The sequence below is a fragment of the Garra rufa genome, chromosome 1 (assembly GCF_049309525.1).
Source record: "Garra rufa chromosome 1, GarRuf1.0, whole genome shotgun sequence".
NCBI classification, from domain to species: domain Eukaryota; kingdom Metazoa; phylum Chordata; class Actinopteri; order Cypriniformes; family Cyprinidae; genus Garra; species Garra rufa.
Window position 1 is genome coordinate 22919846 of NC_133361.1, and position 18291 is coordinate 22938136.

The following is an 18291-nucleotide window of genomic DNA, read 5'->3' on the forward strand; positions in this document are numbered from 1 at the left end:
ATAATTTTTTTTTTTTTTTTTACAGTTTTTTTAGTTTTTTTGGGAATAAAATGTTGTATAAAATCAAGCAAATTATATATGAACAAATCGCTCTGTAAAAACCTTCAGGATATAGACCAGAATAAAAATGTAAAATATGGTGTGTGTAAGTGCTACTGGAGTGGCCAAAGTAGGAGAAAAAAAAGTTTTGTAATTGAAATCTATTGACACAAATAGATGAAGTGCTATAAAAGAAACACTTAATGGTATTTTTTGGATGTTTTTTTCCACTGGTCTGAAAAAACACTGTGAAAAACCAAAAGGCCCCAAATCTTAAACTTGACAGGTACATGAAAAAACAGTGTTTTTGCCTGCAGTGTCTCCTCTTAATAGGTGGTAAAGACAACTATGAGCAATATTTATTAAGTTATTAGTCTAATATTTCACCTTTCTGATCGGAAATGATAAGAACAAACATGAATGTTGTCAAGATTCTTGTCCTGGAAATCCTGGTGCAGTTTGGCCAAACCACAAATGGCTTTTGTTCCTCAGACTTTTTTTTTCCACTCTTCTTCTTGATTTTTAATAACCTTTGTCAGTCTATAGTACTCCAAATGTTTTTTCCTGGTCCGAGCAATTAGTACAGTCCAAAACATGACAATAATTGACCATTTAGCAGCAATAATCAGCAAAATATTCAAGTTTCGCTCAGTTCAGTGGCGTTGTTTACATTCAGTGCAATATTTCTGATTGATTGTCATAAAAAACCCTCTATTACTTACCCTCATGTCTTTCCAAATCCGTAAGATCTTTGTTCATCTTCGAAACACAAATTAAGATATTTGATGAAATCCGAGAGCTTTTGACCCTGCGTAGACAGCAGCACAACTGACACGTTCAAGGCCCAGAAAGGTAGTAAGGACATTGTTAAAATAGTCCATGTGACATCAGTGGTTCATCCTTCATTTTATGAACCTACGAAGATGAACAGGTTTGTAACGACATGAGGGTGAGTAATTTATGGGTGAACTATCCCTTTAAGGTACTAATACATACCATTTAGGGGTAAATAAGGTAGAAAGATGTACCTTTTAGCTTTTGTTCCTCAGGGTACCACCCTGGTGACAACCTTGTACCTTTTTTCTGAGAGTGTGCTTTTATTATCTCTCATAAAGTTAGGTTTAATGCTACGCATACAAAGTGTGACTGCAGAACTTTTTTTTCCAAGTCCTCTATTTTCGACCATTTATTTTCTATGTGATGATAAACTTTCAATGCAAAAGAAAGTCTTCGCACAATAAAAATATAAAAGAACATATTATTAATCATAATAATAATATTTAAGTTTGATTTTAAATTCAAAATCAGCAGAGCATATTCTTTTATTTATTTATTTATTTATTTTGCATTGTGTGTTTCCAGCTGAGTGAGAAACAAAGAAGGGAGATGGTTGAATACAGGAAAAGAGCTTCACAAGTGGAGGCCGAGAGACAGATTCATTATAACAAAAACCTCCTCAATCAGATTCAGACCATTCTTTGGACCAATAAGGTAAGGAAATTAATGTTTCTTCAATTATGGGCCATTCTACAGAATTGTTCCAAAGTCAGAGTTTGAAACATCTTGACAAAAAGATGAACATCTTGTCTTTCCCCACAAATTTTGTATGTATGCTAATTGTATAATATCCAAGATACACATTTCTAGCAATTGTGCAGTTAATTCTTATTTTGTATTTTCAGAAGGTTTTGGAATATTTGTCTTTCACCAAATTTGTCACTACTGAAACACAGTAATATATAATTTAATAACATTTTTGCTGCATCTTCCCTGTAATAAAATTTTCTATTTTATTAAAAAGTCTTCAGAGGTAAATCAATAACAATTAAATTTTTAACAATATTTCAAGTGTAATTTATCAGATTTGTTGTATTTTGAATCCAATTTTTCTTTGTAAAAGGCAAAAAGTTGATCATACTGATTTCAAAGTTAGGAATTCATTAGTTTGAATATACATTAAACCAAACACTATCATAACATCTTAGTTGATAATTCAGTATACTTTATTTTTTTGACAAAACATCCCATGTTTTATTAGTGACTGCGTTTTCGGTAATGACAGTATTGCTTTGGTTTTACATCACATTACAGAATTTTGACCCACATAATAAAACACTACTAAAGCATATTAAAATACCAAAAAAATTGCATAACTGTATTAAAATTTAGTTTATTTTCCCCAAATAGGAGGATTATGTGTTCCTCTTTGACACTACCGAAACAATGATGACATGTTTTGGTCGTGACTGCTTCGGTAGTGACAATTCTATGGGATAACACCCAAAAAACTTTACCAAATGTTTCAGTAGTGTCTGTTTCGGTAGTAACAATTTTAGATACTTTTGAAGCTATAGCTCAAAGATGCTAATCAGCACATGGTTAGCTAGCACAGTTCTGAACAGTTGTACACATATAAAAACTAAACGTTATAGAATAACTCACAAAAAAGTGTGCTTAATTATAAGAAATGGTGTTCGGTAGTGACATTCTTTAAAATTAAACACAGATTTTTCATACTTTTGAACACATTCACTTTAAAATGATAGATCTACTCACACCTTGTAGCTATGAGAGAGAGAGAGTGACACATAAATATTTCCTGATGATAAATGTAAGGGTGTAGTTAACTCAGTATCAGTCAATGGACTAAAACATACACTGTTTTGGTAGTGACATGAAAATAAGGGACACATTTTTTTTACATAAAGTTTAATATGTACATACAGTCAAACCCGAAATTATTCATACCCTTGGCAAATTCTGACTTAAAGTTACTTTTATTCAACCAGCAAGTTTTTTTTTTTTGACCGGAAGTGACACAGACTTCTCCCAAAAGACAATAAGACGAAAAAATATTACTCATCTTTTATTTACATTTGAACAAAAAGCATGTCCATGGCATCTCCAAAAAGATTCATACCCTTCTCAATAATCAATAGAAAAGCCTTTTTTTTAGCTTTTGCAATCAAACGCTTCCTATAATTGCTGACCAGCTTTTTTGCATGTCTCCCTCTGGTATTTTTGCTCATTCATCTTTAGCGATGAGCTCCAACTCTTTCAGGTTGGAGGGTCTCCTTGCCATCACCCTGATCTTTAGCTCCCTCCACAGATTCTTAATTGGATTTAAGTCAGGACTCTGGCTGGGCCACTGCAAAACGTTAATGTTTTGTCTGTTAACCATTTCTTCACCACTTTTGCTGTGTGTTTTGGGTCGTTGTCGTGCTGAAATGTCCACTGGTGCCCAAGGCCAAGTTTCTCTGCAGACTGCCTGATGTTGTTGTTGAGAATTTTGATGTATTGCTCCTTTTTCATGGTGCCGTTTACTGTGATTAGGTTTCCTGGTCCACCGGCTGAAAAAACCCTCCAAAACATTAGGTTCCCACCACGTTTGACAGTGGGGATGGTGTTCTTAGGGTTGAAGGCTTCTCCTTTTTTTATGCCAAATGGAGGCTACATCATTGTGGCCAAAGAATTCAGTTTGTTTCATCTGACCATAAAACAGAAGACCAGAAGTCTTCTTCTTTGTCCAGATGAGCATTTGCAAAGGCCAAACGGGCTTTTGTGTGCCTTATCTGGAGAAGTGGTGTCCTCCTAGGTCTTCGTCCGTGGAACCCAGCAGTGTACAGTGTCTGTGGACTGTCTGCCTTGAGATGTTGCCACCAGCAGAGCCCAGATTCATCAGGATGGCCTTGGTTTTGATCCTTGGATTCTTTTTTACTTCTCTCGCTATCCTCCTGGCCAGTACATGTGTCACTATTTCACAGTGCAAACGTCTTGTATTTTTGAATAATACTTTGCACTGTAGCCACTGGAACTTCAAAACATTTAGATATGGTCTTATAGCCCTTTCCTGACTTGTGAGCAGCCACAATGCGCAGCCGCAGGTCCTCAGTGAGCTCCTTTGTCTTAGCCATGACTGTCCACAAACCAACAGCAGAGAGCTTCTGTTTTTCACCTGTTGAGTTGATTAAAACAGCTGTTCCCAATGAATCAGGGTAATTAGGATGCTTTAGAACAGCTTGGACTATTTGGAATGGAATAGAACTTTGGATTTTCCCATAGATTGTGACAGTTTACAAAGGGTATGAATAATTTTGGACATGCCACTTTTTTGTTCAAATGTAAATAAAAGCTGAGAAATATTTTTTTTTTCCACAATGATGCCTCTTGTACATCATCTTATTATCTTTTGGGAGAAGCGTGTGTCATTTCCGGTCAAAAAAAAAAAAAAAATTGCTGGTTGAATAAAAGTAACTTTAAATCAGAATTTGCCAGGGGTATGAATAATTTCGGGCTTGACTGTAGGTACAAAAAGGTATCACCCATGTGACAGCTTTTGTACTTTGGTGAAGTGTGCACACTACTGTTTTCACTGTATTTGATCAAAGAAATGCATAATGAGGTGAGCATAAGGCCCCCAAAAATATACATATATTTTGAACTTTTGAACTTTGTATATCTTTATATATAATATAACAATACTCTCATATCTTGTTGCACTTGTATTATAGACTCCAAAAATATTGGACGTGCCAAAGCCTTCAGAGCAGTGCCTGTCTCCTTCTCCATCTCCAAAAACAGACTACAGGAATGGTTTTACAATACCTGATACTCCAAAACTAACACCTACTGGGGCCACAGACCCGTATATTTTGTGTAATAAGCAACCGGTGACCCCATCAGCTGAGCTGCCTGATGTTATGAGAAGAAAATCTGCGGAAGAAAAACACATGCAAGAGGAAATTGAAACAGAAGGAGTTTGTCTGCAGAACCTGCTGAAGAAATCACGTGAATTTATCGAAAAAGAGCAAGGTAAACAGGGATCGAAGGTTAACATAATGGTTGATCCAAGCAGGATACTCTCTGAGAGCCCGTCGGTTAAAGAAAACGGCAGTTGTTTGGATGGGACTCCATCTGGTTTATCCTTTTATATTCCTTCCCCAAACCAAACCTCCCCTAGTAACCTAATAAGTCCAGAATCAGGTCTAAATTCTAGTTTAAGTGCCAGACCCCACCGCGGACGTCCTCGTCCCATTTCTGCTGGCAGCATCTTTTTCTCTTTCCCTGAAAACCCCAACCAACCAAGCATTGCAACTCATGCGAGGCCACAAGAAATAAAAACAACTGCGATGCAGGAAAGGAAGCTATTTGGATTGGAAAATATGAGTTTGGGTCAATATGATGATTTCTCCCGGTTGAACGAGACTGTGGGACGATTGGAAACCTCTCCAGTGGACCCTGAGCTCACAAGCCCTCTGTTTCGAAGAAGATGCCACACGTTGGATAGCCATCTGTCCTCACGTCATCAGAGTCCGGTCATAGACAGGAGCCAGGAGAGAATGCCTCGCTTTATGGCAGGGGTCACTGCGAGAACGCCCACACGACTGTCTCCTCCTTCACCGATGAACAAGACTTTCACACGGGACAGTCCTGTAGCAGCGTTTATGGGGTCTGGAATCAGCCCAGACTCTCCTTCTCGTGCCAAACTACCTTTCGAGACAGAGAGAATCGGTATTATTAATGCAGCGTTGAAAGAAAGGAGAACAGGTAAGAACACAACAAATTAGTAACGATTCAAATTAGTTTTTGTTTTAGTCATTTTAAAGTTCTGAAAAGAACTTTTCAATTCTAGTTCTTTACTAAATCATCATCATAATGTCAAGGAACCCCGAATATGACGATCCCCTTGCAAAGGACTGACTGACTTTCTAAAAAATTTTTAGAAAATGATGTGAGTAGCATTTATGAGGTCATTGTACAAAAGCAAAACTAAATTATTAAAATATGTTTGGAAATATGGACTATTCAGTACACACTATTATTCAAAAGTCTGGGGTTGGTAAGATTTTCAAATATTTTTGAAAGAAGTCTGCATTTATTTGATCCAAAGTACAGCAAAAACAGAAAACTTTGAAATATTTTTACTATTTAAAATAACTGTTTTCTTATTTGAATTTATTTTAAAATGTAATTTATTCCTGTGATGCAAAGCTGCATTTTCAGCATCATTACTCCAGTCTTCTGTGTCACAGGATTCTTCAGAAATCATTCTAATATGCTGATTTGCTGTTCAAGAAAATGCATTAATATTTTGTGGAAACTGTGTTTTTAAAGGTTTTAATAAATAGAAAGTTCAAAAGAGCAACATTTATTTGAAAGAGAAACTTTTTGCTACATTATAAATATTTTTACTGTCACATTTGATCAATTTATTATCTGCTTTATGAATAAAAGTAATAATATCTTTCAAACCAAATCTTAAAATGAGCAATAATTCTTTTTTGTTGAGTGCTGCCACAATAAACTTAAGAAAAATAGCTTTAAAATACTTTTTTCCCTACCACGAACCACAAACTATTCCGACACCAGATACAATTTTTGATATTTTTTACTAGTGGGTGCAGGACACTGTAGTTCATTTATGTACGTGAGGATAGCAAAATAAAGTAAACTGTGACATATTATACCTAAAAATTATTCATACAATGGACTACCAGTACAATTCTTGACCAAAAATTATTCAGACACTTTGACCTGACCATGTTTTGTTACATACCTTTGTATCAAAGTTATCTGACATTATCAACTCTCTTGAGTTTTTGACATATTTTGTTACCATTTTCTAATGAATACATTTTGTTTTTACTGTAGCCAAAGGAACTAAATATTGCTACAAATGATTTTTGATAAGAAGAGTTACACAACACTACCTTAAAGAACCATTTATGAATGCTAATTTGAGAATAATGATCAGATTTTTAGCATTCTTTGATGAAGTATCCTCTCAATTGTGTATGTCTTTTTCTAAGATGAGATGCAATGGCAAGTCCACGCTCTAGAAGACATGCAGAGGTCTCTAGAGGATGATTATGCTTTCCGGATGTCGTGTCTGATGGCAGAACAAGAGAGAGAACAACTGCTCCTCAGTCAGGTCAGCGCTGGCATGTCCAGATATGGGCTTTGTTCTAAACCTTTGTGAAGTAAAAATGAACATTATAGTATTTAAACATCTATTACTACATGTTTACTATCTAGCTAGGCAGCTAACTTTTAAGACGGCATCCTAACCTGGTCACTCACATCTGCTTTGCATCAACTAGAATGACACATATAGATAGATATATATTCTGACATTAGTCTGTTTGTCATTCAGGAGTCGGAGGAGCGGGTCAGGAGACTGAGGGGTCAGGGTGGTCTAAGTCCCGTAGTGAGTGAGGACGGGTGTGAAATAAGCATGGCTAGTGAATGTTACCCTATATTGAGCCCCATGTGCCCTTTAAGTCCAGGAGACAGGTCACCAAGACACCCTGTGCCAACCATTGGTATTATTTTAATTATTTTAGCCTGTGATTAATGTCTTCAATTTGCTACCACTATGTGTTTCAATGGACATTTAGTTGATTTATAGATAGAAAATATGTTAAATATGTTAGTATACACTACCAGTCAAAAGATTTTTAATGTCTCTTCTGCTCATCAAGCCTGCATGTTTTTTGAAAGTACAGCAAAAACAGTTACATTTTGAAAGATTTTCACTATTTAAAATAATGGTGTTCTATTTTAATATATTTTAAAAGGTTATTTATTCCTGTGATTTCAAAGCTGAATTTTTAGCATCATTACTCCAGTCTTCAGTGTCACATGATCCTTCAGAAATCATTCTAGTACAATTATTATTAGTATTATGTTGAAAACAGCTGAGTAGAAATGTTTCAGGTTTGTTTGATGAATAGAAAGTTCAGAAGAACAGCATTAATCTGAAATAGAAATCTTTTGTAACATTTTAAAGCATCCTTGCTAAATTAAAGTATTATTTTTTTTCTATAATCCCCCCTCTCCCAAAAATGTGCTGTCAAATCGATTAATTCACGATTAATCACATCCCAAATAATTGATGCAAGTGCTGTCAAATCGATTGTAGTTAATTGCTTCTGAAATAAATAATGTAAGTTCTGGTAAATCGATTTAATACAATTAATCACATCTCAAATAAATTATGTGAATGCTGTCAAATTTATGCAAGTGCTGTCAAACGATTGATTACATTTTAAATGATGTAAGTGCTGTCAAATCAATTAATCACATCTTAAATAAATCTTGTAAGTACTGTCAAATCGATTAATCACAATAAATCACATCCCTAATAAATTATGTAAGTGCTGTCAAATCGATTAATCATGATTAATAAAATCCCAAGTAAATTATGTAAGTGCTGTCAAATTGATTAATCTTGATTAATCGTATCCAAAATAAATTATGTAAGTACTGTCAAATCGATTAATCACAATAAATCACATCCCTAATAAATTATGTAAGTGCTGTCAAATCGATTAATCATGATTAATCAAATCCCAAGTAAATTATGTATATACTGTCATATCTTTTAAGTGTGATTAATCGTATCCAAAATAAATTATGTAAGTGCTGTCAAATTGATTAATCATGATTAATCGCATCCAAAATAAATTATGTAAGTTCTGTCAAATTGATTAATCTTGATTAATCGCATCCAAAATAAATTATGTAAGTGCTGTCAAATTGATTAATCTTGATTAATCATATCCAAAATAAATTATGTAAGTTCTGTCAAATCGATTAATCATGATTAATAAAATCCCAAGTAAATTATGTAAGTGCTGTCAAATTGATTAATCTTGATTAATCGCATCCAAAATAAATTATGTAAGTTCTGTCAAATCGATTAATCATGATTAATAAAATCCCAAGTAAATTATGTAAGTGCTATCAAATTGATTAATCTTGATTAATCGCATCCAAAATAAATTATGTAAGTTCTGTTAAATCGATTAATCATGATTAATAAAATCCCAAGTAAATTATGTATGTGCTGTCATATCTTTTAAGCGTGATTAATCGCATCCAAAATAAATTATGTAAGTACTGTCAAATCGATTAATCACAATAAATCACATCCCTAATAAATTATGTAAGTGCTGTCAAATCGATTAATCATGATTAATAAAATCCCAAGTAAATTATGTAAGTGCTGTCAAATCGATTAATCTTGATTAATAAAATCCCAAGTAAATTATGTATGTGCTGTCAAACTGATTAATCTTGATTAATCGCATCCAAAATAAATTATGTAAGTTCTGTTAAATCGATTAATCATGATTAATAAAATCCCAAATAAATTATGTATGTGCTGTCATATCTTTTAAGCGTGATTAATCGCATCCAAAATAAATTATGTGAGTACTGTCAAATTGATTAATCATGATTAATCGCATCCAAAATAAATTATGTGAGTACTGTCAAATCGATTAATCACAATAAATCACATCCCTAATAAATTATGTAAGTGCTGTCAAATCGATTAATCTTGATTAATCAAATCCCAAGTAAATTATATATGTGCTGTCAAATTGATTAATCTTGATTAATCGTATCCAAAATAAATTATGTAAGTTCTGTTAAATTGATTAATCATGATTAATAAAATCCCAAGTAAATTATGTATGTGCTGTCAAATCTTTTAAGCGTGATTAATCGCATCCAAAATAAATTATGTGAGTACTGTCAAATCGATTAATCACAATAAATCACATCCCTAATAAATTATGTAAGTGCTGTCAAATCGATTAATCTTGATTAATCAAATCCCAAGTAAATTATATATGTGCTGTCAAATTGATTAATCTTGATTAATCGTATCCAAAATAAATTATGTAAGTTCTGTTAAATTGATTAATCATGATTAATAAAATCCCAAGTAAATTATGTATGTGCTGTCAAATCTTTTAAGCGTGATTAATCGCATCCAAAATAAATTATGTGAGTACTGTCAAATCGATTAATCACAATGAATCACATCCCTAATAAATTATGTAAGTGCTGTCAAATCGATTAATCATGATTAATCAAATCCCAAGTAAATTATGTATGTGCTGTCATATCTTTTAAGCGTGATTAATCGTATCCAAAATAAATTATGTGAGTACTGTCAAATTGATTAATCATGATTAATCGCATCCAAAATAAATTATGTAAGTTCTGTCAAATTGATTAATCTTGATTAATCGTATCCAAAATAAATTATGTAAGTGCTGTCAAATTGATTAATCATGATTAATCGCATCCAAAATAAATTAAGTTCTGTCAAATTGATTAATCTTGATTAATCGTATCCAAAATAAATTATGTAAGTTCTGTCAAATTGATTAATCATGATTAATAAAATCCCAAGTAAATTATGTATGTGCTGTCAAATCTTTTAAGCGTGATTAATCGCATCCAAAATAAATTATGTGAGTACTGTCAAATCGATTAATCACAATGAATCACATCCCTAATAAATTATGTAAGTGCTGTCAAATCGATTAATCATGATTAATCAAATCCCAAGTAAATTATGTATGTGCTGTCATATCTTTTAAGCGTGATTAATCGTATCCAAAATAAATTATGTGAGTACTGTCAAATTGATTAATCATGATTAATCGCATCCAAAATAAATTATGTAAGTGCTGTCAAATTGATTAATCATGATTAATCGCATCCAAAATAAATTATGTAAGTTCTGTCAAATTGATTAATCTTGATTAATCGTATCCAAAATAAATTATGTAAGTGCTGTCAAATTGATTAATCATGATTAATCGCATCCAAAATAAATTAAGTTCTGTCAAATTGATTAATCTTGATTAATCGTATCCAAAATAAATTATGTAAGTTCTGTCAAATTGATTAATCATGATTAATAAAATCCCAAGTAAATTATGTATGTGCTGTCAAATTGATTAATCTTGATTAATCGCATCCAAAATAAATTATGTAAGTTCTGTCAAATTGATTAATCTTGATTAATCGTATCCAAAATAAATTATGTAAGTTCTGTCAAATTGATTAATCTTGATTAATCGTATCCAAAATAAATTATGTAAGTTCTGTCAAATTGATTAATCATGATTAATCGCATCCAAAATAAATTATGTAAGTGCTGTCAAATTGATTAATCATGATTAATCGCATCCAAAATAAATTATGTAAGTTCTGTCAAATTGATTAATCTTGATTAATCGTATCCAAAATAAATTATGTAAGTGCTGTCAAATTGATTAATCATGATTAATCGCATCCAAAATAAATTAAGTTCTGTCAAATTGATTAATCTTGATTAATCGTATCCAAAATAAATTATGTAAGTTCTGTCAAATTGATTAATCATGATTAATAAAATCCCAAGTAAATTATGTATGTGCTGTCAAATTGATTAATCTTGATTAATCGCATCCAAAATAAATTATGTAATTAAATTACAAAAAATAAATACATTTATTATTATGTTGAAAACATCTGAGTAGAATTTTTCAGGTTTGTTTGATAAATAGAAAGTTCTGAAGAACAGCATTTATCTGAAATAGAAATCTTTTGTAACTTTATAAATGTCTTTTGATCACTTGATCCAAAAAATAAAAATAAAAATACTGATTCCAAGCTTTTGAATGGTATAGTGTATGTTACAAAAGCTTTTCATTTTAGATAAATGTTGATATCCGGATCTTTCTATTCATCAAAGAATTGTGAAAATAATTTACTCACCTATTTTACATATTGATAATATTGACAGCAAATCAGCATATTAGAATGATTTCAGAAAGATCATGTGACACTGAAGACTGGAGTAATGATGCTTTTTGATCACATGAATAAATCACATTTTAAAATATATTTAAATAAAAAGCAGTTATTTTAAATAGTAGAAATATTTTACAAAATTACCGTTTTTGCTGTATTTTGGATCAAATAAATATTACTGTTCAAAAAACTTTGACTGGTAGTGTATAAATAATGCAACAAGAATAAATGATGATGCAATTGCCATTTTTGGTTCTCTTACTATAATGCCACATGGACTATGATATATATGCATATCTGTCTGTATTTTTTACCTTTTAGGTTTCCCTTCAAGCTGTTTAGATGTGGCACCACCTTCCTTACAGACTCCCATTTATATGAGAGGCCTAAATCACTGCACTGGAAAGAGAAACAGGCTGAGCCAGGTTGATTTTAATGTGCTTTACAACTGTAAATTAGTCTCTGTAAAATAAGCTTCAATAAAATAAAATCAAATTTATTAGGCTCTCAAGTTTATAAACTGGTCCCGATGTCACGCAGGTTGTAACAGCGGAGCAGCAGAGGGCGCTGTGTCACCTCACTGCAATCGTAAAGGGCTTCCTGATCAGGCGACTGCTGAAAACAGAGAAAGTCAAACACCTGCGTCAAACCATACAAGTGAGAACGCAATATAGAGTTCACATACATGCTAAGTAAAGTCTAACATGTTTGATCATGCTTATACATGTGTATCTCCTCAGGACACGCAAGAGTTTATTGGTTCATTCAGCACTGACGCTCCTCAGAGAAACGGCTCCTTGTCAGAGCAAGATCTCTCTTTGCAAGAACGCGTCAGAGCTCAGGTCCCTAATGGTTTGGTACTTAAAGAACAGTGTGTGCAGCATCAGAACTGGAGCTAAAACCTTATGTTTTGTGTATATTTCTTTTCCAGTTACGTGCAGCCTTGTTTGACATTCATGATATCTTCTTCACAATGACACTAGAGGAGCGTTTGTCTCTCCTGCAACAAGACAGAGAGCTGCGCACCGAAAGAAAACTCAGAGAGATGGTAACTATCAGGATCTAGATCTGGGTTTTGGTTTCATGGTCAGCTTTGATCCTCGGCCATTTTTGAAGTGTTTGTTTCCTCCCTATTTTGGAAAAGTACAAAGTCATTTCCATATGAATGTACAGCTGTGCAAGTCAGTGTTCTTTTCCAACACAAGAACAATTTTATTTGGCATGCAGGAAAAAGCAAAAAGCCCCAAGGACAAGGTGATTTTGTCTGCTGCTACCCAGAAATCTCTTGATAGGAAGAAAAGGTAAGTGAACACAATTAAAAATATTTAGAGTTTTATTAGTCATGTTTTATGCTTTTTTTTGTATTGTAATAACTTTTTTGACATGTATCTAGGGTCGAAAAAAAATAATACACAAATTGTTTAATCATGATTAGTAGCATCCATAATAAGTTATGCAAGTGCTGTCAAATCGATTAATCGGTTCCGAAATAAATGTAAGTGCTGTCAGATTGATTAATCATGATTAATCGCATCCCAAATAAATTATGCAAGTGCTGTCAAATGAATTAATCGCTTACCAAATAAATGATGTAATGCTGTTAAATCGATTAACCACGATTAATCACATCTGAAATAAATTGTTTTAGAATAGATTTATCTCGATTAATCACATCCCCAAATAAATTATGTAAGTGCTGTCAAATCGATTAATTGCCATTAGTTGTAAGTGCTGTCAATCAATTAATCACAACCCTAATAAATTATGTAAGTGCTGTTAAACCGATTAATCACAATTTGTTGCATGCCCCATAAGTTATTCAAGTGCTGTCAAATCGATTAATCACGATTAATCACATCCCTAATAAGTTATGGAAGTGCTGTCAAATCGATTAATCACAATTTTTTGCATGCCCCATAAATTATTCAAGTGCTGTCAACTTGATTAATCACGATTAATCATGATTAATCACATCCCTAATAAATTATGCTAGTGCTGTTGAAATTGATTAATCACAATTAATTTTAATCCAATATAAATGGTGTAAGTGCTGTCAATTCGATTAAATCACCATTAATTGCATTCCAAATAAATAATGCAAGTGCTGTCAAATCGATTAATCGCATCCAAAATAAATTATATAAGTGCTGTCAAATCGATTAATCACGATTAATTGCATCCCCAAATAAATTATGCAAGTGCTGTCAAATCAATTAATAACATCCAAAATAAATGATGTAAAAGCTGCCAAATCGATTAATTATGAATAATCGCTTCCAAAATATATTATTTAAAAGCTGTCAAATCGATTAATTGTGAATAATCGCTTCCAAAATAAATTGTAATGCTGTCAAATCGATTAACCACGATTATTCACATCCGAAATAAATTGTTTTCAAATTGATCCATCTCGATTAATCACATCCCCAAATAAACTATGTAAGTGCTGTCAAAGCAATTAATCGTGATTATTCACATTTAAAATAAAATAAGTAGGTGATGTCAAATAGATTAATTGCGATGCTAAATAAATGTTGTAAGTGCTGTCAAATCAATTAATCACGATAAGTAGCATCCATAATAAGTTATGCAAGTGCTATCAAAATCGATTAATCACGATTAATTGTATCCAATATATAAATGGCGTAAGTGCTGTCAAATCAATTAATTACAAGTGTGTGTGTTTTTGTTTTTCTTTAAAAAAAAAAAAATATATATATATATATATATATATATGTACAGTGCCCTCCACTAATATTGGCACCCTTGGTAAATATGAGCAAAGGTGGATGTGAAAATAAATCTGCATAATTTATCCTTTTGATCTTTCATTAAAAAAAATCACAAAATTCTAACCTGTCATTAAAGTAAAACAATCAAACCTATGGGTGAAATCTAATTATGAAATAAATGTTTTCTCTTGTTTACGTTGGCCACTATTATTGGCACCCAATTATTGCAACGTCCTTTTCCCAAGATAACAGTTCTGAGTTTTCTCCAACAATGTCTAATGAGTTTGGAGAATACCTGACAAGAGATCAGAGACCATTCCTTCAAACAGAATCTCTCTCTCTTCCCAACTTCATGTTGGTGGTGCTTCTCTTGTTTCTATACAGGGTTCAGGTCAGGGAACTGGGATGGCCACGGTGCTCAGTGACACAATTTTGTGTTGATTTTGATGTTTGTTTTGGATCATCGTCCTGCAAGAAGATGCAACCATGACCCATTATAAGATTTCTAACAGAGGTCAGGTTTTGATTTTTTATCTGCTGGTATTTGATAGAATCCATGAAGCCATGTATCTAAACAAGATGTCCAGGACCTCTGGCAGAAAAATAGGTCCACAAAATTAAAGACCCAGCAGTATTTTTAACCGTGGGCATGGGGTACTTTTTTATCCCTGTCTGCACCAAAACCATCAGAGGATTAGCTGCCAAAAAGCTCATTTTTAGTTTCATCTGACCATAGAAGCCAGTGCTGTTTGAAGTTCCAATCATGTCTGACAAGTGAATATGCTGGAGTTTGTTTTTGGGTGAGCCAGGAGGATTTTTTTTTAAACCCTCTGGGAACAACATGTGGTGATGTAGGGGCTGTTTGATCATTTTATTTTAGGCTTTCTGACCCCAAGACTCAACAATTCTCTGCAATTCTCCAACTGTGATCCTTGGAGAGTCATGGCCACTCAAACTCTCCTCCTTATCGTGCATTAGGATGATATAGACACACATCCTCTTCTAGGCAGATTTGTAACATCTTTAGTTGACTGGAACTTCTTAATTATTGCCCTGATGGTGGGAATGGGCATTTTCAATGCTTTAGCTCTTTTCGTAAAGCCACTTTCTATTTTGTGAAGCTCAACAAACTTGTTCTGCACATCAGAACTACATTCTTTGGTTTTACTTCTTGTGATGGATGATTAAGTGTTCTTTTGTGTTCCTCATATTTATAATCCTGTGGAACAGAAAGTCATAACTGGACAATTTTATACTCCTAGCCACCCTGGTGTGCTAAAAAAATTTTTGTAATATTAACGGGAATATACTTTAGAGATATTTTACTTAGACAAATTTTTAGGGGTGCCAATAATTGTGGCCAACATGAACTAGAGAAAAACATTTATTTCATAATGAGATATCTCCCCCATTTTCCATCGTTTTACTTCAATGAAAGGTTAGAATTTTGTGAATTTTTCAAATGAAAGATCTAAAGGATAAACAATGCAGATTTATTTTCACAGTCACCTTTGCTCATTTTTACTAAGGGTGCCAATATTAGTGGAGGGCACTGTATATAAAATATAAATAATATATAATATACTTTTTATTAATACTACACTAAATTGCTATTGATTTATAAGCTTAGTAATCCACTCCAAAATGTTTCTCATCAGGGTTGGTGAATCTCCAGGTCAGACCAGAAAAGCTCAGAAAAACAAGAGTCCTCCTACAAAAAGGTGAACACAAAAACACTCCAAGACATGCAAGAAATCACTTCACAGAAGCAAAGCAGCCTCTTTACACATTCAATACTCCCTTTGCATCATATTACCAACAGTATTCCTTGTGTCTGTGTTGTGTTGAAGGATCCTGCAGCCCAGTCAGGGCCAGAACGCTCCCGTTTCAGGCCAGCAGCTCCTACGCCGTGGGTCAGTTCTTCACATTTTCCTGTCTTTGATCACGCAATCTCCTGCTCCTGCCATTTCCATTTTCTTTTACGCCGCTGTTGATGGAATTTGAAATTCAATTCAGGCTGTGGTGGACGCTTACAATACTGGAAATGCCACGAAGCCTGCCAGGAGAGTCACCTGACATTTAAAATTGGCTGCGTTTATTTGTAAATGCATTTGGCAGGATCTCGTGTAGTCATTTAGTCAACTGAAGTGTGATCAAAATATCACTGTATTATGTTGCAAATAATCACCGTGTTGAAAAGAAACCTGGTATGGAATGCATTATGCATTTGCAGAACCTCAAACACGTTTTGAACTAAGTTTACATTGAATTATTTGAATTTTTAGTTTTACATGATAAATCAACTTTAAATGCAATGTCTTAATGGAAAACATAATACAATTGTTTTATGTCTTTCAGGAGTTACAAGAAAACTCCAGAAGAGAGAGTTCAGCATTCTGAGAGGTTGAAGAAACAGCATTCACTGGGTTGACCTCATATACAGTTATCAACTGTATAGGAAAAATAATATTGTGCTAATCATACTTCTAAAAATACTCCCCTGCTAGCCATCTCATCAAATTATGACTATTAAATGTCATTGATATCTAGTTCTTCCCATTATTCTATTACAGACCGCATACAATTAAGGTCAAAAGTTTGCACCCCCTTTCAGAATCTGCAAAATGTGAATTATTATTTTTTTTTTTTTCAAAATAAGAGGGATCATACAAAATGCATGTTATTGTTTATTTAGAAAAAATTTACACATCTCCATTTTGTTCAAAAGTTTTCACCCCCGGCTCTTAATGCATAGTTTTTCCTTCTGGATCATAAGTGAGCATTTAAACCTTCTGTAATAGTTGCATATGAGTCCCTCAGTTGTCCTCAGTGTGAAAAGATGGATCTCAAAATCATAGTCATTGTTGGAAAGGGTTCAAATACACAAAAATGCTGAAAAAACTGACTTTTCTGAAGAACAGTGGTCAGTTTAACTGCTCGGGACAAACAAGGGACTCATGAACAACTATCGCTAGACAAAAAAACAAACGCACACAGCTGTGGATCATTCAGTTAACAACACAATATAGAATCAAGTGTATGTAAACTTTTGAACAGGGTCATTTTTATAAATTCAACTATTATTTTCTATGTACAGTTGCAATCGAAATTATTCAACCCCCTTGACATGCAAGACATTTTGTTCCAGATAATTTGTTTTTCTAAAAACAAATCTACAAAGACATTAGTACACTATTAGATAAAGTATTTTAATACACATTTGAGTAATTCTGAGAACATAAATTGATAAATAATGGGAAAAAAAAATCAAATTGGCTCTAAACGTTCATGTTCAAAATTATTGATCATGTTAAAATTTGGTGCAGAATCTTTTATTATTTAAAACCACCAATAAACGCTGTTTGAAAGTGTTTAGAAGCGTTGATCACCTCTCTACTGCAATCTTGGACCATTCCTCGGCTAAAAAAGCTTTTAGATCACGGATAATCTTTGGTTTTCACTTTGCCACTGCTTTCTTCAAATTCTACCAAATATTTCAATGAGAATTAAATCTGGAGACTGAACAGGCCACTCAAGAACATTCTGTGACTGATCCCTGAACCAAGCAGAAGTAAATTTTGGATGTTTACTTTGGGATGATTGTCCTGCAGGAAAGTCCATCGATCAACATCTTCGGTCTTTGCACCAAAGGCATCACAATTCTTGGCAAAATGCTCTGATACTTCAATGAATCCATGGTTTCCTTCATACGGTCATGTTTTCCGCTTCATGCTACAGTAAAACAACCCCATAATTGGATCAGCCCACCATGGAGATAGTGTTCTTCTGCTCATTAGTTTTCCTTTTTTTGCACCAGACATATGGCTGATCTATACGTCCAAAAAGTTCTAGTTTGGTCACATCGCTCAATAAAACATTCTTTCAGAACTCCACAGGTCTATCCAAATAAGTTTTAGCATAT

At 33.3% G+C, this 18291-nt stretch overlaps 2 protein-coding genes across 2 annotated transcripts in view; both read left to right on the forward strand.

Annotated features, from left to right (window-relative positions):
* LOC141297148 (uncharacterized) overlaps window positions 1–1126 on the forward strand; it is a 27405-nt gene extending 26279 nt beyond the window's left edge. The window contains exon 6 of the mRNA XM_073827653.1: window positions 1089–1126. Within this exon, the coding sequence (XP_073683754.1) occupies window positions 1089–1126 (38 nt within the window). The remainder of the gene's footprint in view (window positions 1–1088) is intronic.
* Window positions 1127–1407: 281 nt separating this feature from the next.
* On the forward strand, window positions 1408–16867 carry LOC141332433 (uncharacterized). Its single transcript, XM_073837570.1, has 12 exons — window positions 1408–1530; window positions 4551–5586; window positions 6849–6970; window positions 7193–7361; window positions 11959–12062; window positions 12178–12294; window positions 12378–12479; window positions 12569–12685; window positions 12865–12938; window positions 16028–16090; window positions 16220–16282; window positions 16728–16867. The coding sequence occupies exons 1-12, from the start codon at window positions 1426–1428 to the stop codon at window positions 16798–16800; spliced, it is 2145 nt and encodes a 714-aa protein (XP_073693671.1). The 5' UTR covers window positions 1408–1425; the 3' UTR covers window positions 16801–16867.
* The last annotated feature ends 1424 nt before the right edge of the window (window positions 16868–18291 follow it).